This window comes from Myodes glareolus, chromosome 7 (genome assembly GCF_982192425.1).
Source record: "Myodes glareolus chromosome 7, mMyoGla1.1, whole genome shotgun sequence".
NCBI classification, from domain to species: domain Eukaryota; kingdom Metazoa; phylum Chordata; class Mammalia; order Rodentia; family Cricetidae; genus Myodes; species Myodes glareolus.
The window spans coordinates 22714781-22739951 of NC_142032.1; the positions used below are offsets into that span (position 1 = coordinate 22714781).

Below are 25171 nucleotides of genomic sequence, written 5' to 3' on the forward strand. Positions count from 1 at the left end.
TGACTATGAATTCTTTTATTATATTAGTTAATTTACAGTGAAGTTCTTTTTTAACTGAAGACCAGATACACATTAGCACAAGGGTAATAACACAGTAGCAACGAATAGAAAATAGCAATATACTTATTTGTGCAGTGATTTCAGGAATTGCAAAATGGTTAAAAGGTGCTTTATGGGTCTTGACAAATGGTAATACATGAGAGATGGGAAGGACATGCTTTCTCTGATGGGGAAAGAGGTGGATGATGGTCTAGAGTGAAAATGTAGAAAACAACACAACCTGGGCCATAAAGTCAGCTCTTCTTTAGACAGGAATAAAACAGAGCTGGTAAGGGGGTGGCAGAGTAACAAATCCATTGGCCACTGGGGTCGTATCAACATCCTTAGCACTAACTAGAGATTTCAACTTAAAGTTCTGTAAAATGGTAGTCAGGAATATAAACAGCTCCATTCGTGCCAGGCCCTCTCCTGCACAAATCCGTTTTCCTGGGGGCAGAGGGAAATCAAAGATTACTATTCTCATTTGTAACTGTGATAATCACTGCAATTGTAACTGACACAAGAGACTATAAATGAAGAGTAAATTATTGGATGGGTAGGTAGATGAATGGCTGCATGAAAGGACAAAAAATGAGTCAAATAGAAAAACAGAGAACAAATTTGAGTCTCAATTAACCTATACTATTAATAAATACACTGTTCAAAAATACTTTTTATGTTAGTGTGGTTGTTCACATCTGTAATCAGACTGCCTTGAAGACTGAGGAATAGGGATTCTATATTAATTATCAAAAATAACAAAACAAAGGACAGAAGCTATATATTCAAAGCAGAATACATATGGGAGGTATAGACTCAATATACATTACTCTTATCTTAAAAGGGATTCCTTATTATCTTTGCAGACTGTCCTACAACATCTACAATATCTCCATCATCTCATGATGATCTTGGCATTTCTGGAATGCTGAACTGAGTAAGAATGCTCTGATTTAGGAGTTCATGAACTTTTTTAATGATAAGTGATTTCTTCTTTTAATTCTCTACTAATTTTGAGGAATCTAGAAAGTAATTTATAAGTATATTGCTCCATTTTTGCATTAATATGGAAAGTTGGAGAGATAAATATGTTGATTATATCCTCAATAACCCAGAGATCTGTGGGTCTTTCTCATTGTCCTAGTCCAGATAAATTTAAATAAGTATTATTCATTCATGTGTTACCAAGTACACTTGGGGCTCTCTGATAATTTTCAGTATTTTTGGAGACTTGTAATTGCATAGTTGAGCTTGAGGGAGTGACTTAGCAAAAAAGACCTGAATATAAACTTAATAAAAACATAGTTTTTACGGTGAGTTAGTGTACTGTGAATGGACTTTGCTTTCTTTGGTATTTCTGTGATGTAAGCTAAATAAAGAATACGAACACCCTACAGTCTAATTTTCTCAATTGTGAACAATGGATGAACCCTCAAAACCTCACTTTCATAACCTGACAGAGAAGAAATCTCTTTACCATGACATGCACAAACACTCTTGATCACTGGCCATTAGGGAGCCACTATGTAAGCCTCCACAGATCCTCATGTCCATGGAAATGAATTTCTATTACCTGTTGAAAATGGCACGAAGTAGTCGCTTTTCTTAAAGTTTCCATTCTTATCGAGAAAGTGGCCAGGGTCAAATATCTCTGGGTTGGGGAATTCTTTGCTGTCATTCAGCACTGATGACAGTGATACTGTTACCATTGTTCCCTATAACAACATAAAGAAATCAAGTTAAAAAGAAATCATAGAACAAATCAGGAAAACAACCTAGTTCACCTTCTGCACCATAGTAAGAATTAAGTACAAAGAACAGCAGGAACATTTCAACACATAGAGCAGTTAAGTAGCAGAGAGGAGTGTGAGGTCAGGCACAGTGGTGTGGCTAACGTGCCTTCAGTGACATTTCACATGAGTACTTGAAGTCAAACTTCTGAGTCTCTTCTTCCTTTTCTTCAGATTTAACTCATGCTCCTCTGACCACTGGCTGCTCTAGTTCATCACATCTTTCTACGTACATCTCATGTGAATCATTTTCCAAGTGGAATAATTCATTGAGTGCTTTGGACAGAATAGGAGGTCATTCATTATGTACAATAGGGAAGATTTGGAAAGATGAATGCATCTCCTTTTTCTCTCATTTATAGAATCTATCTATCTATCTTTGTATTCATATTATAAGAAAGTAACTGCAGGGCTATGTGCCAGAGTAGACGTGTCATCTTGTTTATATTCTATCTGTATGAATTCACAAGTACAAACACAGAAATGAACATATGTATATGTGTCAAAAATAAAGGATGCAATCACTTTGGGAGAAGGAAATGGAGGAATGGAATGCAGAGGAAAGGGAAACAATAAAATAAAAATATGATAAAGGTAAGTTGATCCAGTAACAGCTAAATCAATAAAACTTCTGGAGCTACACAGAAATTACTGGGAGGTGGTGCTGGCAAGTTCTCTTTAACTAGGACACAAACTAACCTTATATCATTTCAAAGTTTTTAGGGATGTGGTCTACAAATATTTTGCAAGGTTGTCCGCCACACATATTAGAATGCAGTTCAACTGTATTCTGAAATTGTGAAACTTAGAAGAATATTACTGATATATGTGAATTATGTGAAAATTAACTTCTAGTGCCAATAGGCATTGGACTTAGTATATTCATAATCACTTGTTCATATGTTTCCTGTGACTGCTTCTCTGCTGCAATGAGAGTTTCTTAAGGGGCAACATAATCTTCTTGACCAAGAAAGGCTGAAATCTTTGAGAACCATTATGGCAAAGATCATTTTTTCTTTATATCTGTTAGTTCTGCTGAGATCAGTGCTCCATTATGATCTAAAAAAATCATTTGTATATTTGTCAGAAGGTAAAATCAGCTGTGAAACCACCAAGTTGTTTCACAAAGGAGAAGAATGAAATAATCAATTTCATTAGACCCATAAGAGACCAGTCATATAAACCTTCAGGCGAGAGATGACAGGATATAAGTTTAGCTGATACAACACTCACCTCAAAATAGGATTTAAACACAAAGAAGTTAGGAGGAGATATGCCGTTCCTAGTTTGTCCTTTGTTCTACTTACTATTTAGTTGTCTCTAAGGACATAGCATTAACAAGTTTTGCATATTGGTCACAGACCTCAACAGTCTTACCTCAGGAGTGTTCTTTAACTGAACAGAGCAGACTGACAGCCTAATCCATATACTAAGTCTGTCATCGTACAGCAAAACCCACTGCCACCTGGCAAAGTAAGTTCTATCATTTCCTCATGATGTTAGTAACTGGAACCTTAACAATATAGTTTGCCCATTCCCCAAAATACAAGACATCCCAGAGAGAGTAACTACAACATTTGTGAATGAGTTATTGCTATAAAAATTTGTATTTTTCATCTGCAGTTTTTGGTGTCTTCAATGTAACACTAAGTGGCCACAGAAATGAAATAAGTACAAACATAACCACATCAGTGAACATTTTAAAATCATTTTTAAGCCAACAGCTTGGTTTTAATAAAAAATCTCTAACAAGATTTTGGAAGAAAAACTATGAACAGAATTTTCTTAAGATAGAAATAATAGGCAACATGTAGTGGAGAAATCCAAAATAAATATATGCTATAACATATACAGTCAGTGATTATGAGTAAACTCATAAAACATATAGAGGACAATTTTGAAAATAATGTACAGACTTTTGTGATAAAATTCATCTCAAAGTAAAAATCTGTGTTCCTCGGTCATGCTCATGCATAATTGGCTCCATAATAAAGTATCTCGTACATGCTTAAATAAATCAGACCAAAATTTTTCATCTGATCTACACAATTATCAGTACAAAACTTCAAATAGGTAATTAAAGTCACTATCCTTCATCCTAATCAGAAATGAGACAAGTGATACACATTGCAAACATGTCTGTTCATCACTATCCTGCAATTCATCATACAGAAGAGAAAGTAAGAACACAGTGGTGTGGAAGAATTGTCTGTATTCTGTCAATCATATTTTAATAAAACGCTGATTGGCCAGGCAGGCAGTATAGGCGGGAAAGCCAGACAGGAAGTAGGGGTGGAGCAAAGAGACTGGGAGTATTCTGGAAGCAGAAGCTCCCTCTTCCACTTCTGCACAGACCAACAAAGAGGCAGCATGTAACTTGCCCAGCTGAGAAAGGTATAGAGTCATGTGCTAACATAGATAAGGATAATGGGGTAACATAAGTTATAAGAGCTAATAAGTAGCCTGCCCTAATGGGCCAATCAGTTTATAACCTTATGGAGTCCTGTGTGTGATTTCTCTTTGGGATTTGCTGGTTGTGGGGTACCGGGCGGGGCGGAAACCCCAACAAGCCGGCCCCTCATGTTACATATGGTGCCCAGACGTGGATAACTGAATCCACAGAAAGCCTGAGAAAGTTTGGGAAAGAATAGAGTAAAGCATGTTTTCTTGGTAGCAGCAATTTCTTGGGTCTGCTCTGCCTGCTAGAGGCAAGCAAGCACTCTCATCTAAGAGAGGTTTCCTGACTCAGCTTTAGCTGCAAAATCATGCAGGTCTTTTAAGAGGTCCTGCCATGAAACACTTAAACGGTGTTGATGAAAAGCTGAATGCATGCTTTTCGGTTTTCAGCCGTAGCAGGAAGAAAGCTGCGCTGTTTTAAAATGCTGATTTTCTGGGCTGTCCTGCCAGGTCAAACTCTGACTCTTTCAGGCAGGCAGTCCGACTGAGTGTGGTCTGTGAGCAGAATGATGCAGCTTGCTTGCTAGCAAGGACCTTGAAACGCCATAGAGTTGTGGCAGTAAACTGCAGCTCTGGCTGGTATCTCAGCCATGAGGCTACAAAGCTAAGGAATGAGCTGGATCTAGCTGTCAAAGCCACGGCTCTCCATATTGCTTAGTAAATTAAAGGCTTATGTAGTCAGAAAAAGAGAGATATACAGTAAAGAGAGATTCAAAGATGAAGAAAACCTCTAAATGGTTTACAGTGTGTTAAAAATATATGCAGGCTAAAAGGTTAAAGTCATTAAAAATAAAAAAAGAAAGAAAGGGAGAAATAGGGTGTGATGGTACACACCTTTAATCCCAATGCCTGGGAGGCAGAGGTACATGGACCTCTGACACTTTAAGGGGCAGAGGTAGTTGACCTCTGTGACTTCAAGGTGTGGTAGCACACAACTTTAATCCCAATGCCTGGGAGGCAGAGACAGACAGATCTCTGAGTTTAAGGTATGGTAGCACACACCTTTAATCCTAGCACTGGGGAAGCAGAGACACGTGGATCTCTGTGAGTTCAAGGTGTGGTAGCAAACACCTTTGAGCCCAGTATTGGTAAGGCAGAGACAGAGGGATCTCTGTGAGTTCAAGGACAGCCTGGTCTACAGAGTTATTCCAGGACAAAGATATACAGAGAACCAGTCTCAAAAAGTAAAAGTAAAAATAAAAGAAATAGAGGTTAAAATAAAGCTGCATAAAGATGAAAAATACACAGAGAATCTTGATACTGTATATTATTATGCTCTCTTTTAGTTGTTTGAATGCTGAAAAAGGAGCAACAGTCACCAAAAGACATTTGCTTATAAATGCTGCTGAATTAATCCAAGATAGTTATTTTGAAAATACCTTGGCTTCAAAATTGAAGTCAAATGGTTTGTTACTTTGGAGAAGAAATTTTGCTTTTGTTTCCTCAGAAAATGAGAGACTGTGGATTTATTTTGAGTTAAGAAAAATCCGGTTGACAAAGGACGACCACCTGAGAAATCTCTGGTAGGAACAGATGGCCTGGATACAGAGTTCTACATCCAAAACAGATTCAGGATTGCTGCCTGCAGTGATCAAGACTCACAGGATACTCCAGTCAGGACTTGATGATAATTTTCTTTAGTTCCCCATAAGATTATCAGCACCCCCAACCAGCAGGAAGTAGCCTGAAATACTAGGCCAACTTTCCCAACAAATGGACTATGGGTATTTTCCTTTGTTTAAAAAAAAAGAGGGAAATGGTGTGGGAGAATTGTCTGTATTCTGTCAATCATATTTTAATAAAACGCTGATTGACCAGGCAGGCAGTATAGGCGGGAAAGCCAGACAGGAAGTAGGGGTGGAGCAAAGAGACTGGGAGTATTCTGGAAGCAGAAGTTCCCTCTTCCACTCCTGCGCAGACCACCAAAGAGGCAGCATGTAACTTGCCCAGCTGAGAAAGGTACGGAGCCATGTGCTAACGTAGATAAGGATAATGGGGTAACATAAGTTATAAGAGCTAATAAGTAGCCTGCCCTAATGGGCCAATCAGTTTATAACCTTATGGAATCCTGTGTGTGATTTCTCTTTGGGATTTGCTGGTTGTGGGGTACCGGGCGGGACGGAAACCCCAACAAGCCAGCCCCTCATGTTACAACACAGGAATATGAAATGTACATAGAAAACTACTAGCCCACATGACACCTTCAATTTCAAATATGTTTATATAAACATTGTTAGAAATAATAAAATTCACTTGTTCAGATAAAAGCAAGGCCAACAAAGTGTTTGCATAAATTGTTTCCATTAAGCAAATGGAAAGAGTAGCAGAGGCGATACTAGAGAAAAGATATTCAATGTTAGGAAGCCTCTAATAAGATACTTACACGCTGCATAAATGAAAAGAAACAAGACAGATAAATAAACATCACAAATAAATGATTGATTGGCATAACCTTATTGATGAGCTGAAGTTCCAGGCTATCAATTCCTCCCAATTTAAAGATATTTTTTTTCATAATGATAAAAATCCAGAAAAAAACTTTTGAAAAGCTGACAAAATGTTGAACTTGCAAATAAAAATACCTAAGCTCTGTCAGACAGTATTTGGAAGAGACAGCAAATGTGGAAATATCATTACCAGTTATATCTGCACCTGCAGCAGAGCTGCCCCTCTGATCACTAAACAGGATAAACCAGCAGCACTGAATAACTCAGATAACAGTGGATAACACTGTGAACCCGCGAGCATCAAGAGCACAGAGGTGCAACAGGGAAGAGACAACTCACCTTGGGGATGAAATAGTTCCTGAATTTAATGTCACAGGTCACTGCATGAGGCAGGCTGGTCGGAAGGAGGTTGATGAATCTCTGGACCTCATGAATCACGGCATCTGTATAGGGCATGTGGCTCCTGTCCTGCATGCAGGGACTGCGGTTTCTGCCAATCACACGATCAATCTCTTCCTGGACTTTAGCTAGTTGGTCACAGTAACAAATGGGGAAACAGAAGAAAAGTAACACCTTTGGCACAATGTCAGACCATACACAGCACAATGTGCGTGTTCCAAAATAAGTAAGTGTGCATTTTTATTTATGGATAAAAGTATTTACACATATATTTATACAGAAATGTGTGTTGTAGATTTATAACTCTGTCATTCTATAAGATACTATGATAGACCTGATATATTTATTATTTAGGATCCATAACAGGAAATAACGTATTAGTAATTAAAATATGAAATAAAAAATATAGAAGTCAGATACTAAATCTGCATTTAAATACAATATTCTCTTACAACCACATACTAAAGTATGTATTTTTATGAATATGTGTGTGTTGCATGTGTACAATTTGAAAGATTTTTCATTTTTGTTCCCACACTCAGTAAAGAACAGTTCAACATCTTTAGCTACTTCTGAAATATATTCATATTTATAAAATTAATGTTTCTTATCTATCCACATAGCACAAAATCTATTTGACTTTTATGCCTTGGAAATGAAATTTCAGTTACATCTCACTATCTACACACACACACACACACACACACACACATTCACATACATGCTTCCCCTTGCCCCTCACTTTATTAATAATAGCATACTGGAACTTCATGAAACTGAAAGCTTCTTTATGACAAAGACACCATCATTAGGACAAAATAACAGGTTACAGAATGGGAAAATATTTTTATCAACTACACATCCAATAGAGGAGTAGAATCCAAAAATAAATAAAGAATTCAAAGAAATGCAATATCAAGAAAACAAATAACCAAATTAATAAATTGGGTACATATCTAAGCAAAGAATTCACAAAACATTAAATTCAAGTGTCTGAGAGAAACTTAAAATGTTCACAAATCTTAGTCATCATGGAAATGCAAATCGAATCTTCTTTGAGATTTCACCCTACATCCATCTGAATGGTGAAAATCAATTTTTAAAAAGTGACAGCTTATGCTTGAAAAGTTGTGGATAAAGAGGAACACTTATAAATTTTTGGAGAAGAGCAAATCTATATAGCCACTCTAGATATTAGTGTGACAGTATGCTAGGAAGAAAGAAATAAATCTACCACAAGATACACCTACGCTACTCTTGGGCATAAACTTAAAAGTTGTTTTATCTTATCACAGAAACACTTGCTCAACCATGTTCATTGCTGCTTTGTTCATAAAAGCTAGAAAATTGAAAATGAATTAGATGTCCCTAAACAGAATTTTTAAAGGTGGCACATTTATACAATGGAGTGTTAACTCAATCATTTAAGAAGAATTAAATCATAAAATTCTCATGAAATGGAGGGAACTAGAAAAAAAATTACCTTGCATGATATAATCTAAACCCACAAATTTACTTAAATATTGATATAGCTGTTAAATCAATGATAACCAAGCTACAGTCTGTAGAACCACAGACATTATGTGTAAAGAAGAAAAAAGGAAGACAGATATTTTTAAAAATAGGAGAGAGAATAGATTTATGGATTACTAGGGTGCTTGAATCAAGGCCTTAAGTGTGGATGAGAGGCAGAAATGAGGGAGGAAAACCAGAGAGAGACATATAAAATTCAGCATCATTCAAGGGATTGTATGGAGTCTTAATACAGGAGAAACTTTACATATGTGTGTGTATGTATGTATATATGTAATATATATGTTCATTTATATATATATAATTTAATGAAATAGCAAAATAATATATAAATGTATACACACACACACACACACACACACACATATATATATATATATATATATATATATAATTTAATGAAATAGCAAAATAATGGGGAGGCAGAGTCCTAACTCCAGTACCAGCATTAGGTTACATCTAATTGAGTTGTTGGTCAAAGGAGTTCCATGGAAATCTCCAAACAACTCAGGCTATTGTCAAGATAATAGGTTGCTCTCCAAAATCTGACACCAAAGTCTCATTGAAGCAACACCTACACAACTCTGTGAACATGGAGAAGTCAAGTCAATGTCCTCAAAGACCCTTCACCCATATGTTCTAGCATCTTTGGCAAACAGGGAAACATAAACCAACCCAGCCACAAACCTTTTGATTAACAATGGTGTCTTGCTTGCAAGATATGCTAGGGCAATAGTGGCACAATAACTTGTGAGAATAACCAACCAAGAACTTATTTGGTCTTGAACTCATTCCATGATATGAAACCCATTTCTGAAACTGCTTGGGTTGCCAATAATGGAAGACTAGATAGCCCAGGGACTTATGGTAAAACCAAATATTCCTGTACTAAAGCAAAACACATTGACAAAACACAAAACAAAACCATAGCAATAAAATGACTGCTAATGACATTCTGCTCTACTCATAGATCAGTGTCTTGCTCAGATATCTTTAGAGAAGATTCAGCCTGCAGCAGATGGCAACAAATACAGAGATCCTTAATCAGAATTATTTGGACAGTGAGAAACCATGGAATATTTATCCCTAAATGGAATGTCTCCATCAAATCTCTCCCCTTGGGGTTCAAAGAACGCTGTGGAATAGGAGGCAGAAAGAGTGTAAGAGTCAGAGGAGATGGAAGGTGTTAAGAAAATAAGGCCCTCTAAAATCAAAACAATCAAAGGACATATGAACTCACAGAGATATAGGCAGCATGCACAGGGCCTGCACAGGTCTGCACTAGGTCCTTTGCTTATATGTTATGGCTTCCAGTTTAGTGTTTTTATGGCTTCCTAGATTTCCAAATGAATGGGTTTCTGTTTCCTGGCCTTCTCCTATGTTCTGTTCCTTTGTTTTGTCCAATTCCAATGAGCTATTTTTTGCTGTGTCATACTAGATTTATTACATCTTGTTATATTATTTATTATTCTATAGATGCCTTCTTGTTTTCCACTGAAAGGCAGAAAAAAAGGGTATCTTTATGTGGAGAGGAACAGGAAAGGGTAGAGGGAGGAGAAACCATAATCCTGATATATTATGTGAGAAAAAATTCCACTTACAAAAACGGGGGAAAACAGCAAATTGGCTTATAAAACTTTGCCATACAAACATTCATTGTTAGATTAATTGCAACTGCATAAATATTTATCATCATGAAAATTATGATTATTTTCCATTATTAGCAGTCTTTTAGATTAACAGTTACATTTTCATATGTAATTTTTCATTTTTGAGTTATAATTGTGCTGGAAATTTAAATAGATAACTCTAAATGCTGGAAATACAGTCTCAATTAAAAGGAGCATCCAACTACAGATTATTTCCTTTTCATTCCCTTTTTCTGTTCACACGTACATCACCCACATGGTAAATATTGAATTGGAAGCTTCCCAGGACTGGTACCCAGCAACCTCTATGATACTCTCACCCTCCCACAAGTTCTATTCATGCTACTGGAGCCCATAACTTGTTGTGACTTTACTTCAGACAATAAGATGTAAAATGTTCTCATAAATTTCATGAAGTAATATAAAATTAGATTAAAATTATGGCTAATGTGGATGTCTCATCTGCCTTTTATTTTATAAACACATAAGAAGCCAGCTGATCTTAAGATTTCTGGTATAGCCTGGATGAAGATAGTTTGCATATGACTCAGGGATCTCCATGAAGGGTTCCATGCTTCTATTAAGTTCTGAGAACACTGTGAGTCTGTCTCTTGGATGGATGTTTTGAATCCATTCTGATTAATACATGGGAAATACTTTCTATCATGGTGGTGAAATAAGGAGTTCTGATTTAGTCCTTTTGTCTGGAGGACTGACCCCGCTGCATATATTCATGAAACAAGACAGAGAACAGGCTCTGAGATCCAGAATTCTGGGAATCAAATCTTGTTGGCATTTGCTTTCATCCCAATGTATTGGTCATTCCCTGTCAGTCATCAGTGTTTCAGGGAAAGGGCTTCTTTAACTCAGTTTCTTTTAAGAATATTATTTTCTGCTGGGTAGTGGTGGCACATGCCTTTTATCCCAGCACTCGAGAGGCAGGAGCAGGTGGATCACTGTCAGATCAAGGCCAGCCTGGTCTACAAAAGCTAGTTCCTGGACAGACTCCAACCCTGTCTTAAAAAGCATTATAAAACAAAAGAAATTTATGTTCCTGGAATAGGGGCCACATGCTGAATGGGAATAGGAAGGGAGCTTCAGCAAGGTCAAAATCCTGTGTACAAATTTGTTCCCTATTTAAGCTTCTATTTCTGTGGAACCAGATTCTGCACAGGTCTATAGATATAGATTCACAACTTGTCTGTCTTACTACATGCATGATGTTCATCTAACATTTGTGTTTCAACATCTTTCCTGCTCTATGTTTTCCTCATTCCTCATACTAATGTTCCAGTAATTTGTTGAAGCCTTCTTGACTGCTTATTGTTATTTCTTCCTATCTTAAAATATGATTTATGTTTGTACTTTTATTATGTAGTATTCATCGGACACAGGAGAAAGAATGTATTTCAAATGTGATGGACCACTGGATCTGTTTTAAACTACAATGTAAAAGAAAACACTATTGGTACAGTTGAAAAAAATCACTGTTCAACAGAAGTTTAAGGAAATGGACTTCTCAAGTGATAAAAGTCCTTAATCTACATTTTTTGCATTGATCAAAATGTTTCTGGAGAATCTAAGTGTTTCGGATTCTTCTCAGAATACACATCATCCCAGCCAGACTTAGGTATTCTACTTACGTTTCAGTGAAGTGAGTTTTCTTCATTCCAAAGTTAGATTCATCAGAATGAGGGAAGGAAACTGAAAGGTTCAGCTGACCTAAAGACATGACTTAAGAATAAAATAACATGTGTCCACAGTACAATGGATATTAGCCATGCCTGTTACAATTTACCATCCAGGAATCTCAGACACTGACCAGAATTTGACTGTTTGTCTTACAGTTTGTTTCTTTAATCATGCTATTTATTACAGCCATTGAGAGGCATAGAAGTTGAAGGACTAAGACTCCTGTAATAAAAACAACACACAGGACACTAGCAGAGTCTTTCCAGCATCTTACAGAAACACTGTGGGTCACCACTTGTGTCCTCACCTGTGACATCAGGGTGCTTCAGCAGGAGCAGTAAAGCGTATCTCAGTGTTGTGCTTGTTGTCTCTGTCCCGGCACCAAACAGGTCACTCACAGTCATTACCAAATTTTCAAGTGTAAATTCTGATTCTTGATTGGGGTTTGTCTGGGGATAAATTAATGCCATAATCTAATAAATCTTTATCAGCATATCTCATTACAGACTCTGCAGTTTTATATAAGTTTATGCATTTACTACTAAAAGTATAAAATTTAAAGTAAAACTTCATAACATCCATTCCAAATGGTTATTCTAACTGTATAGAAGTTTATTGAGTCATGCAGACATTGGATCTTGTTAATTTGACAAGATGTTTTATATATGTGCAAGTTACTTTTTATAATAAGACTTCTGCAACAAATTTCTTGAATGTAAGGTAGAAATAACTAGCACAGATTTTTATAAATTTTGATTTCACTCTTAATTCCTGACTAGTGTAACTCTTGCAATGATGTGATTATCTGCAATTAAGTGCAGTTTTCCACTTTTATTCATTTAAAGCATAAATGAAACATTTTATTCATTATCCATTTAGTCCTATAAAACCATATGAAGAAAAATGTGTGACAGGTCTAATCTTAGGACATGCAGATTCATACAAAAAAATGAACACCTGTATTCTCAATACAGTAAAGAACATTGGAAGACATTTGACTATATCTTTGGGAATTCCCTATTAAACTAATGTGGGGCTGTAATGAGATTTTTGTCGTTCAGTTCAACAAATCCATTCTTTCTCAATGCATTAATAACTGGATTTTCTCTTAGTTTTAAAAAGTAACATATCATTGAAGGTGTATCCCACATTCTTATCCCTGCATCCATTTATTGATGAGTTATAGATTGATTATCTCAGCTATTTTGAGAAACACAGCAGTAAACAAGCACAAATGTGCAGGTGCCTCTTCTTTATGCTGATATTCTTTGGATACAATCTTAGCTTCAGTCTAAGACCCACTTCATTACATAGGACCCATATCTGTCACTGTTAAGGATCTAAGAATTGTTGGTCGATTCTCTAACTGATTACTCTAATAGTCAGTGTTAAAATGATTCCTAATAAATTACTACTATATCTATAAATCAGAAATTTCATACTTTTTCATCACAGAAACTTTTACTTGTATGAGACGGCAATTAGTACAGAGACATTCAACTGTTCAATGTCCACAGAATAAAGCACTATGACTTGATCACCCCTAAATCATAACACACTTCTCCCCAGTTTTAAGGATCTTTGTGGAAGAGGAGGCAAGAATGGTGTAAGAGCCATCTGTGATCAATAACATCAAGGAATCAGTGTTTTCTGGACACAAAAGGACAGATGAACAAGAAAACTCACAGTGACTGTGACAGTCTGCACAAAAACTGTGGAAGTTTCATCAGATAAAAACCCAATACAAAGTTGAGGTGGGGAAAAACTATGAAACCCCACCTCTAGCTGGTTAGATCCTGTGAAGGAGTAGTCAGTTTTTTACAATGATGTGGCCCAATGGTGAAAAGAGGGAAAGAAATAGTAATTTGATAAGAAGAGTTAAAAGGATGAAGAGGAGGGTAATGAAAATTGAGGCTTATGTTTAAATTACATCACATTAAATTCTCAAATGAGCCCTGGGCTGTAGTGGCGCACAACTTTAATCCCAGCACTCGGGAGGCAGAGGCAGGAAGATAACTATGAGTTTGTGGCCAGCCTGGTCTAAAAGAGCTTGTTCCAGGACAGACTCCAAAGCTACAGAGAAACCCTGTCTAGAAAAACCAAAAAAATATTCTCAAATGATTAATGAAATATTGCAAAAATAAAATTAAATAAATGTATCAAACATTAAAAGCAATTTAAATATCTTCTTGCAGAGCTACAGTAATGAAAGCAGTGAAGTACTGACACACAAATCAATATCAATACCAATAGAGCTTTGATAACCAGGGGTTAAACTAGACATCTATGGTCAATATTTTTACAACTGAGTTCCAAGATTGCTCCACCTAAGGGAAGAGTCTTAAACAGATGATGATAGAACAGCTGGAAAACTACATGAAAAGAAGAATGCTGGAAATATAAAATAGGGATAAGCTTCATTCCCTATGACTTGGACTTATAGATTACAGAACAAACTGACAAAATCCAGATAAATCAGATTCATCCACAACAAAATGCTAATGCACTCAAGACATAACTAAGAATATGCAAATGACAACCCACAGGATGGAAATATCTTTCCATGTCATTTATTTGGAAAGTTTTATATCTACATATATGCATAATTCCTTAGCTCCACACAAAAAAGAGTCTAATGAGCAAAATATTACAATAAAAATTCTCTGAAGACACTGAAAGGTGAAACATTACATAAAAAGATGTCCATATTCACTGTCTGTTTAGGAGATACCCATTGAATCTGCCTGGAGGTACCACTTCATACTAACTGAATTGTTAATAATTAAGTCTCAAAATTAAAATTTTGGCAGCTATTTGGAAAACAGAGTATCTCAAAAACATAAAATACTGTGTTAATGTGAATTTCTAAACAGGTTCTCAGAAAGAAAAACATAAAGATATTATCATTTGACTCAGAATCCCCAGTCCTGGGGATATACAGAGAAAGTGTCTGCATATGTTCACATATATAGCTTAGAGTATCCATAGGTAGAAATAAGAAACTTATCCATCAGGAGAAATAAGTGCATTGTGTTATTAATGCAGTTTGCTGCAAAAGAAAGAGAAAGTACTAAAAAAAGATGAAGTTAAAAAAATGTTTAAGATTCCAAGCAAGTGGAAGAAAACAGAAATTGGATACCACATATACTGAGTCATTATAGATGATCCATTCATCACAGGCAAGTCTGTACATGCAGAAACCACACTAACAACTGCTAAAGCTGGTGTGAAGGGAGCAGAGTTATCAGTAGTGGGTGTGGTATATTTTGTCATGGTAAGGATTGCTTCCCAACTGGAAGGAGCAGGTAGCTTCAGTGCTTTGAAATCACGTAAAATACAACCATAATGTAAGTGAAATATGGCTACAGCTTTGAGATACCACTGTATACTTACTGGACTAACTTTGTGAACTATATCTTATAAAAGATATATATTAAAAAGGCACAAATTAGCTTGGCAGTGGTGTTGTATGCCTTCAATCTAAGCACTTTAAAGTCAAAGACAGGCAGATCTCACTGAGTTTGAGTACAGCGTGGTCTACAAATCAAGTTCCAGGATAGCCAGGACTGTTACACAAAGAAATCATTTCTTGAAAAAATAAACAAATATAAAACAAAGCAAAAAAGGCACAAAATAAACAAAATAGTTTGTCAAAAGGAAAGAGCAACATTGGGGGATGCAGATTTCAGACTATTAAATTATTGCTATGCACTAATAACGCATTAGTTATTAGTAACTAATAACTAATTAGTAACTAATTAGTTACTAATTAACGAAGTAACGAAGAGCTCAGAAGAGTGAATCTCTAGCAAAAGACAATCTAAGATCAGTGCAATAAAATCAATGCCCACAACCAAACCCAAACATCTAGAGTCAACTGGTTTTTACTGAGTTCCAAAGAAAGTCAATGAAAAATTATCTTTTGAATAAATTACACATTGTCAATGCAGTTCATGCTGTCAGGATACCCAGTAGATACCAATTATTAGCCCCTTTTGGTGAAAATTAACATGAACTTGTACTCAAAGCTTCATTCTTCCATACACCTCTCTTCCCACCACATACTTCTCTTTACATCACTCAGTTCTTCTGAAACCAACTCCCATATCTATCCTTTTAAAATTACAATATGGCCAGATCAATTTAATTCACTAGACATGAAGAAATTCTAACTACACAACATGTGCATTTATGGTGCCAGTATTCACACTGCCATGATAGTTGATTATTTTCTCCTTGATTAGGATTCTTTCCTATCTTACCTTTTCTTTGTATCCTTCTTCTCCTCAGTTACAATTTTTAAAGAACAGAGACAATATGTTCTAGTTAACAATTCCCTCTATCAGTAACCATGTGGTGCACCCCAACGAACAATAAATACTAAAATTGTTTTTCAAATAATCCTGACTTAAACCATTTCTGACAAACATTTCAGTGTTCAACAAACCAAAAAAAAATGCTCAGGCAATAACACAAAGTTATATTAATATTTTACCTGCTTTAGTTTAGTCAGGTAATAATCAATAAAGTCCCGAGGGTTTGTAACATCCAGTGATTCCTGGTGTTCTTTAATTTTTTCCAAAAGGTAACTTCTGATATAATTAACATTTTTTGGTATTGTGCGATGACTTCCTGGACAATAGTCAATTAGTGCAGGAAAATTATTGCAGATCTACAAAATCAGACAGAGAATTTTTTGTTAAGGTGTACTGTTTTACTTTTAGTCTTATGTGTTCTGTGTGTATGCATTCATGTGTGTGCCATGTATGTGTGGGTGCCATAGAAGTCAAAGATATCAGATCCAATCTGATCTGATAATGGTTTTGGGACACCTAACATGGGTGCTTAAATTGGGCTCGGGTCCTTTGAAAGATCAGCACACCTTCTTAACCACTGCTTCATCTCTCCAACTTTTTCCAAAGAATTTTTTTGAGAAACAGAGATGAAGAAATACACATATACAACAAGACCAACTTGGGTTGATAGATTCAGACACAAATGAAAAATAATGTCCAACTAAAGGAGGAGGTGTTTATTACAGGAAACAATTTTCTGTAATAGCAGAGGAATTTGGGGCAAAAATACCTTCCTGAATGATCAAATATCATAATCAAGTTTCAACATTCATAAATCACTTTAGTATAAATATTACTTCTGAAAACTGACTAATGACTTATACCACTTATTTTCTACAAGTCTGAAGTATAAATTTATAATATAAATCTTGGGTATCTTGTCACTGTCCTGAACTGTGAGATCTTGGAGCCCTGGCATTGCAGGACCAACACTTCTCATGCTCCAGCAGATCACATATGGGGCGGATGCTAAGACGAATCATTTCATAGCCCTTGCTCTGGCCCTACATAGTTGCAGTGTTGGCCAGCCCTCCAGGTCTCCCCACTATCTTCACAACCAGGGTGATCTCACTGGCATACACTGGCAGGTGCATCCCTCAAATGATGAGCTTCTTACACGCCCTCAGAATTATCTCTCCCACACCTAAACCATCAGGGTAAGATCTACTGGGTTACCAATGCAAAGTGCAGAGGCCATTCTTACAAGTACTGCAACTGGTGAAGTGCAGGATCAAGTCTCCCACTCTTACGACCTCAGGGTCAGCCCTGCAACCTGCCACAAGCTACAAGGGAGGGGAGACAATCTCTCCCCAACACATACCATTATAAGACAGATGAGGGGAGGGCCAGGTCTCCTATGCTCACATTTTCTAAGCTGGTTCATATGCAGCCCACCATCCCAATCAATAGGGTCAGTAGGGTCAATAGGGTCTGGTCAGCTGTAATGCCCATGGAGGTACAGGCCCAGCTTTCCCAGTTACTGAAGTTGGTAAAGAGAAGTTTCAGGTCCCTTGCACACCACAGGTGGCAGTGGCAAGGGGAGGAGGACATCTTTCTCTCACTCTTAACCCCACATGGCATGTTTGTAGGTGTGGTCAGTTATTCCACTCTCAATATCAGGGCCAGCTCACCTGTGCCTCTGCCCACAGGGTCAACTTTACTATGCTGTCCAGGCTAGGTGCAGGGCCTGCTTTAATGAGTGCTGAAGCTGGTAAGGGCAGGGGTTTTCATCTCCTTCATCTGCCTCAGGCATGAGGGGTTTAATGGTAAAGGGGACATACCTCCCCAACCACACTAACAAATGACATACAAGTAGTAGGGCCAGCTCTCTCACACTCCTAACTTTGTGGCTGACTCACCTATACCTCTGTGCACAATGTTCAGCTCTTCTGTACTGTCCAGGCAAGGTATAGGGTTTGCTCTTCTGAGTTCAGCTGATAGTAGGGGCGTGGGTAGTTTCCAGCTCTTATGACCTCTGGACCAGCTCTCTCACATGCCACACTCAGTCTCTCTCACACCCATGCCACCATTTGGCAGATAAGGGGCAGGGTCAGAATCCCAAGCTTCACATTCTTAGAGTTGGCACACCCACATCACTGTCACCAGTATCAGCACCGCTGTGAAACCTAAAAGAGGTGCAAGGCCCATTTTTCCTAGGGTTTCAGTCTGTGAGTGACATGATCAATCCTCTACAGCCCTTTCCTCTTGACCATATGTGTTATCAAAAGCTATGGACATCAACACAGACCAAGAAAGCAACAGGTCCATATACTCAGATATGGACCCTGTCAGCAGCCAAGTTCCAGACATCACCATGGCCCTGTGTGACAGCCAAGCTACCCATCTCAGCCCACTCTGCCCTGTTTCACTTCTTCGGATGTGTCTTTTCCATCTGTATTGAACCATTCTATCTCTGACTTTCCCATATCACACCATACATATGCTCACCACAGTAGTGTCTGACTGCCTGGTGCCTTGTTGCACTGGGGCAGCCCTAATCACTGTCATTCTTTATGGAGAGTTAGGAGATGCCAGTTTAGCACAGACCAATTCTGAGAATATGTATGTGGGTCACACAGCATCAAATGACTCCTCATTTCTGCCTGTCTATTTGTTAACTAGGATTCCAGCAGATAAATCAAGGCACTGAAACTACTCAGTGTTTCCTGGCAGATTTCATTGCCATTAACATTCTTTCTCATTTAAGGGAATATTCTTTCTAAACTAAAATATTCCTGCCTAGTAGTATGATGAGGATGCGTTTAATAATCAAAAAGATAAGAGTTATGCATAGAAGAATGTCCTATGAACAACTGACCACACTTCTAGATGTGAATGTGATACTTTGTACAAACAGCTCTGTGGACGTAAACTGGAAAATCTACAGATATGAAACTAGCAGCCTCAAGCTGACCTGAAAATCGCCTTTCAGTTTTGCTAAAAACTCAGACCTGCCTTCGAGATACTCTTTGAATAATATATTATTCAGAACTGTAGTGTCTAATAACCTCAATTTTTGGTTCATATTGAATTTGACCTTTGAGAATAAAAGACTATGAATTTGTTCTCAGGAAAAAAAGAAAATCTTGACTTCACCTGCATCCAGGGAGAGCTCAGAATCTTGATATTCTCATTTACTTTTCCCATCAATGTAAGAAAATCCTGATCTTGATAATCAAATCGATTCTGGAAAACAGTGGAGCAGATGACATTGCAGGGAGCACAGCCCAAGATGAACGTGGGATCACAGGGTGAACCTGAAGAAACAATTGGAAAAAAACTATTAAAATAGAGAAAGAAGAAGTTTTGACTTTGTTAACAGTAAAGAGTCACTTGAAGTTGTAAACCATATCCCATCTACAATTTTTCTAACAACTAAGCATTCATTATATGTAGAATCAATGTACCACTTCAATCTTAAATTTGAAATGGCCTCAGCCTCAGTAGTTAAATAAGAACAGATCATATCTGTTACACCAATTTTCATACTTTTAACTATGTGGTATTTGAAAGAAAATCAAATATTTTAAAAACCTAATATTTCTGGTATTCTGAACAGAACTACTTCTTACTAGAATGTCTATTTTCCATGTAACACTCAGATGAAAATAGAAGAGTGAACACCTGGAAGATCTGCAGACACAGTGAGTAAAGCAAAAAAATGAGTATTGATCCAAGGAAGGAGGAACCCACTGCAGGTGAGTTCTGGTATTAGAAGGAAAAAAAAAACCATGGGAGACTTACTCCTAGTTACATGAGAATAATTTAAAATCTCAAGAATAGCCACTTTTATGTGGATGAAAGCATCCATTTTACAGTTAAATTTCAAAAGGGAGAAACAATATAGGGCAGTCATAGAGACTTCCCCTTTTTCATTTCGTCATTTAAAACATCACATTTTCTCCAGAGGAAGTAAATTTAGTACTTGAAAAATCGATGCAAAGTATAACAAGATCAGTGCTAGACAGAGAGCTCTGCATTCAAAGTGCTTGCTGCTGTTTTAGAGGACCAGAGTTCAGTTCTGAGCAGCCTCCCTATGGCTCATAACTTACTGTAACCCCAGGTCCAGAAGAACATGATACAGTTTTCTTACTTCTGTGGCACCAGGCACATAAGTGGTGCACACATGTATATGCAGGCAAACATTTATACACATAAAATAAAAATAAACAATTTTTTAAAATTCTAACAAAGAAGTCTTGGGTAGGATGCAGTAGGACAAATGGAAATGGAGCTTCCAGAAATGTGACGGTAGGGAGGCATGTTCGAAGCACGTGCTACATTCCCACAAAATGTCTATATGAAGCTAACACTGTATACAGTATTAGTGACAATAATGCTTAGTTTTTAAAAGAAATAAATAATGATTATGTTCAATAAAACTACACAGTATATTTAGGCATAAGTGAGTGTGGTTTGTAGATTTGTAAACGTTTCCCAAAATCACCATTATTAAATATGCTGATATAATGCTTTAAATTTTTGCAACACATAGGTGTATGATATTACAGGTCAAAACATTACAAGGAAATTTTGTAATTAGGCCTTATTTGTGTAAATGTGTTCAGAGGTGTGTGTGTGTGTGTGTGTGTGTGTGTGTGTGTGTGTGTGTGGTGTGCATCTGGGTAGGCTAAGAGAGCATGTAGGATCTCATGGAGTTTCCTGATATGGGCACTGGGAACCCATTGTTGCTTCATTAAAGGACCATTCTCTCTCAAGCGATAAACCATCTCACTCCAGCTCTCAGAACAGTTTCTTCTGATGTCTTTTCTATAGTGAGTTTGATTTGATCAAATGATGAATACACTTTCCATTCAAACTGATTCAAAATTTATATGTGTAGACCCCACATAAGGAGCACATAAAATAAGTATTTGAATAAATTATGAAGCATTTAAATATAGGAAACTCCTGAATAGTGTTGTGGCTATGCCAGGGTTTAAAAACATGACTATATTCTATGCTATTAGGAAATGTTTTGTTTAAGCCAAAAACATTGAAGGGTAAAAGATTGCAACATTTCTTATGTGTATGCAAGCTGTTCACAGATTAAATTTGACTTTTAGCCTTTCCTTTCACTTTATTTGGAAAAACACCTTAAAGTCCTTAGAAATAAAATAGGTAATCAGATTTGTTTTTCAGGAAAGAAACTTCTGAAGTAGCATTTATACCGGTAGCAAAAGAAAAGTGTTTCATTTTCTACAAAAACACACAAAATGTTGAGCTTGAGCAGAAGTGACCGGCAGGATTAAAACACAATCAAAAGGCTAGCAATAACCTTTCATGTTTTTAAAGACATAATTTAATTAAGAAATAATTTCCTTGTTATCTTTTTGCATCTTGCAGATTTGTGCTACCATATGTGTTTCAATAGAATGCAATTCAAAACAGTAAGTGCGATGATATAAGAAATAGTGAAGCTGTTTACATTTAGTGATTTATATATGTTAAACCATTCCTGAAACTCTGGGATGAATCCAATTACATCACAGTGCATAATCACTTTCATGCAATATGAAGTTGGCTACAAATATTTTATTAAAAAATAAATTTCTCCAAGTTCATCAGCGATGTCAGTCTATGATTTCTTCTTTTTGCTATCTCTCTCTTTCCTCTGTGTGTTGGGTGGGAGTTCTTAATCCTGTTATTCCTTTCTTTTATGTTTTGCTTAATTTTGTTACCAGGAACATACCAATATTGTAAAAAGATTTTTAGAAACACTTCATCATTTTCTATTTTACCCAATAATTTGAGTAGTATAAGTTTTGGTTCCTTTTGGAAAATCGGATAGAATTATGCACTGAATCCACCTTTTCATGCAATAGTAGAAAATATAATCGTAAAATTTCTATTGTACTTGGCTAAGAAATGAAAACCTTAAATCATATCAGTGTTACCCAGGACTGTAAACATTAGCCTAGAAGAATCCCTGTACTGTTCAGTTAATTTGCTCAAATGTCTGTAATCCAATAAAATGAAAACAAATATCCTCTGATTGGGATCTTCCACTATTATAAATAGCAATGATTCTGTGGTAAAATGGTTCACAAAGACAAAGTACACTTGTGCTGATGGAAATGCACAATTATACAGTTCAAAAGAAAATTAACATGAAACCCATATCAATTGTTTCTGGTTTAAAAACTAAGAAAATTTTTGATAGGATATGATCAACATGTCATATACATATACCTAAACTAAGATGTGATACATACACCTACACTTACAATTGGTTTTTCTCAGTTCCTCCACAAGGCACTGTGCTTCCTCTTGAACGCGGTCCTCAATGCTTCTTTTCCCCATTCCCAAATTCCGCAGAGTCATGAGTGAGAATCTCCTTGTCTCTTTCCATCTGTTTCCATTGCTAAAAATAATGCCTAAAGAAATGGTAAAACACTAGAAAAATATTCTAGACTTCTCTTAGGACTGGAGAGGGAGGGGGAGGGGTAGTGGGGGTAATGGGAGGAAAATGGGAAGAGGGGAGGAGGTGGAAATTTTTAATAAATAAATAAATTTCAAAAAGAAATAAACTAAAATAAATAAATAAAAGTCATAGCTCATGTAAGGAGACAGTTCTGTAATTAATCAGTGTCAAAATAAAGAATAAAGTGTAAAATTTTTAAAAATGCAAAATATTCTAGGAACAAATGAGAGATCTGATGAGTGGAAACAACAGAGGTCCAACCTGTACTTAGGGAAGAGGTCCCACCCCTTCTTTCAGTCTTCACTTTTAGAAGAAACACTCATATAAGCATGTATAGTTACTCACCATGACCTTTATTAACTCTTTCAGCCATTGGGAAGTTTCCTCTGCCAGCAAACTCCTCCCCATGATCAATCAGAGCCTCCTTCACTGCTTCATACCCATGCAACACCACAGTGGGCTTCATGCCCAAGTACAGGGTGAAGACTGGGCCATAGACTTTTGAGAACTGAAAATAGGAAGAAATCATGTGAATACTAGCAAAAAAAAAGGTCATTTTAATTTTCATGGTGTCAACCTCATTCCTGCTGATATTATCCCTCATTATATTTTAATATTTTTAGTGAGGCAACTCTCAGTTTCAAATGGTTCTGAAGCCTATTCATATAACTTTATGGTGAATATCAGTTATTGATCACCTACAGTGAACCATGTAATGACTCAAGGCTCTGGTAGTTGTTACACAAATATTACAATGAATTTTTACACTAAAACATTCAGCACGATGCTGACCACCTAAACTCCATATAGGACACACACCAGCATGCTGTCGGCCCTCATTCTCTCATTGCCTGTCCACCTTACTCACAGTCACTCCTCTCACCCTTCTTACCATGCCCCAGTCCCCCAATTTATGTATAAAGACCCTGTTTGAACAAAGACCACTCCACTCTGACCTATAGATGTCCAGCCCAGAGGTGTGGAGACCCTCTACTCAACCACAGTTCAATTTAGTTAGAAGACCAGAGAAGATGCAGAAGCCAAGAACAAAATACCCAAATTACTAAAACCATAATTGCTATAATTACATATAAAAAACCATAATGCTGTACATCAGATTTCTGATGCCATATTTACAGGTTTAGAAAAACAACAGAGGATTTTATAGCGAGCGCAAAAGACCAAGAGTAGTCAAGACACTCCTAAGGAGTAAAAATGCTGTTGGAGCTAAAATAACACCTGACAGCAAATTATATTATAGAGTTATAGTGGTATAAACCAAAGGGCCCTCACAAAACATAGACAAGTAGAACAGTGGGATAGACAAAATGATGCATAAATAAAGCTTTAAGGTGACATCCTCTTAGTTTGGAAATGTAAATTTGTAAGTTGCCACATTTGATTCTATTGAGCAACCAGATTAGGCATACTGTTGCTAAAATCACCAAGAGTGAACCCGACAGGAGTTGTACCATAGGCATGCAATATTTCCTGGAAAAAAAAACTCAGTTCATTCTCTGGCAGAATTCTTAGCCCCAAACTTAGGGTTTTCAAAAATTAACACTGAATATAAATATCATCAATATGCTGAAGTCTTAGCTGCATTCTTGCATTTCTAGTGTTATTCCATGTCCATTGATCTATATTTAATTTAAGCATCAATAACGTTTTTAAAGTAAAGCTTCAAATACATAACTTGAGTAAAAACATATCTCTAAAATGCTACCTGACTTATTGAATAAAACATTACTCACTATTTGTCTTCAATCAAACATAATGGAAAAGGTTGGGCTTTTTTTGTTAAGATAGAAAATATCTAAAACTTTGCAATTTTGTGGGTTTTCTTTCTTTTTTTTTTGTACAACGCAAAGAAGTAAGTGTCCTTGCATCTGAAACCTCACTTGTTACTGATTTTCTGACATTGACCAGCTATAAAAGTCGTAAGGTACACAATCCTTTGCAAGAATTTTGACTTTGAAATTGTTTATAGCAATATTACCTCAAATACAAGATTTTCATCTAAAGCAACTTTCAGTTTATCTTCTTCATCAAAGTACTGGAGGAGCACAAAGAATACTTACATTGCTCAAGCACTGGCTGATGTTCTTCACATCTATTTGGAAGAAGTTGCCAAAAACTGGGAGAGGAGTGGGGCCAGGAGGAAGCTTTGCTCTCTCAGAGCTCTGTCTCCAGAGCGAGAGGAGAAGCAGACAGCAGAGGCTGAGCACCAGGACCACAACTGCATCCATGGAGATCCTTCTGCCTGGCACAGCTGTGCTCAGCCAGCATGGAGCTTTTATAACAATACCTGCACATTCAACATGTCCTTCTTTGGAACATAATTGACTGATCTGTCAGGTAACTTTTAACCTCTCTCTCTCTAGTA

General features: G+C 36.8%; 2 protein-coding genes across 3 annotated transcripts in view; one reads left to right on the forward strand and one right to left on the reverse strand.

Moving 5' to 3' along the window:
- On the reverse strand, positions 1–25122 carry LOC125412193 (cytochrome P450 2C25-like). The gene is made up of 9 exons (XM_087907916.1): positions 24867–25122; positions 23131–23293; positions 22589–22738; positions 19458–19618; positions 16502–16678; positions 12314–12455; positions 7073–7260; positions 1613–1754; positions 1–486 (listed from the first exon to the last, which is right to left on the reverse strand). The coding sequence occupies exons 1-9, from the start codon at positions 25032–25034 to the stop codon at positions 305–307; spliced, it is 1473 nt and encodes a 490-aa protein (XP_087764042.1). The 5' UTR covers positions 25035–25122; the 3' UTR covers positions 1–304.
- Positions 25006–25171, forward strand: part of LOC146893652 (uncharacterized) — an 8670-nt gene continuing 8504 nt past the window's right edge. For both annotated transcript variants that reach the window (XR_015738347.1, XM_087907917.1), the window contains exon 1: positions 25006–25143. The gene's annotated coding sequence lies outside the window, so the exon portion shown is untranslated. The remainder of the gene's footprint in view (positions 25144–25171) is intronic.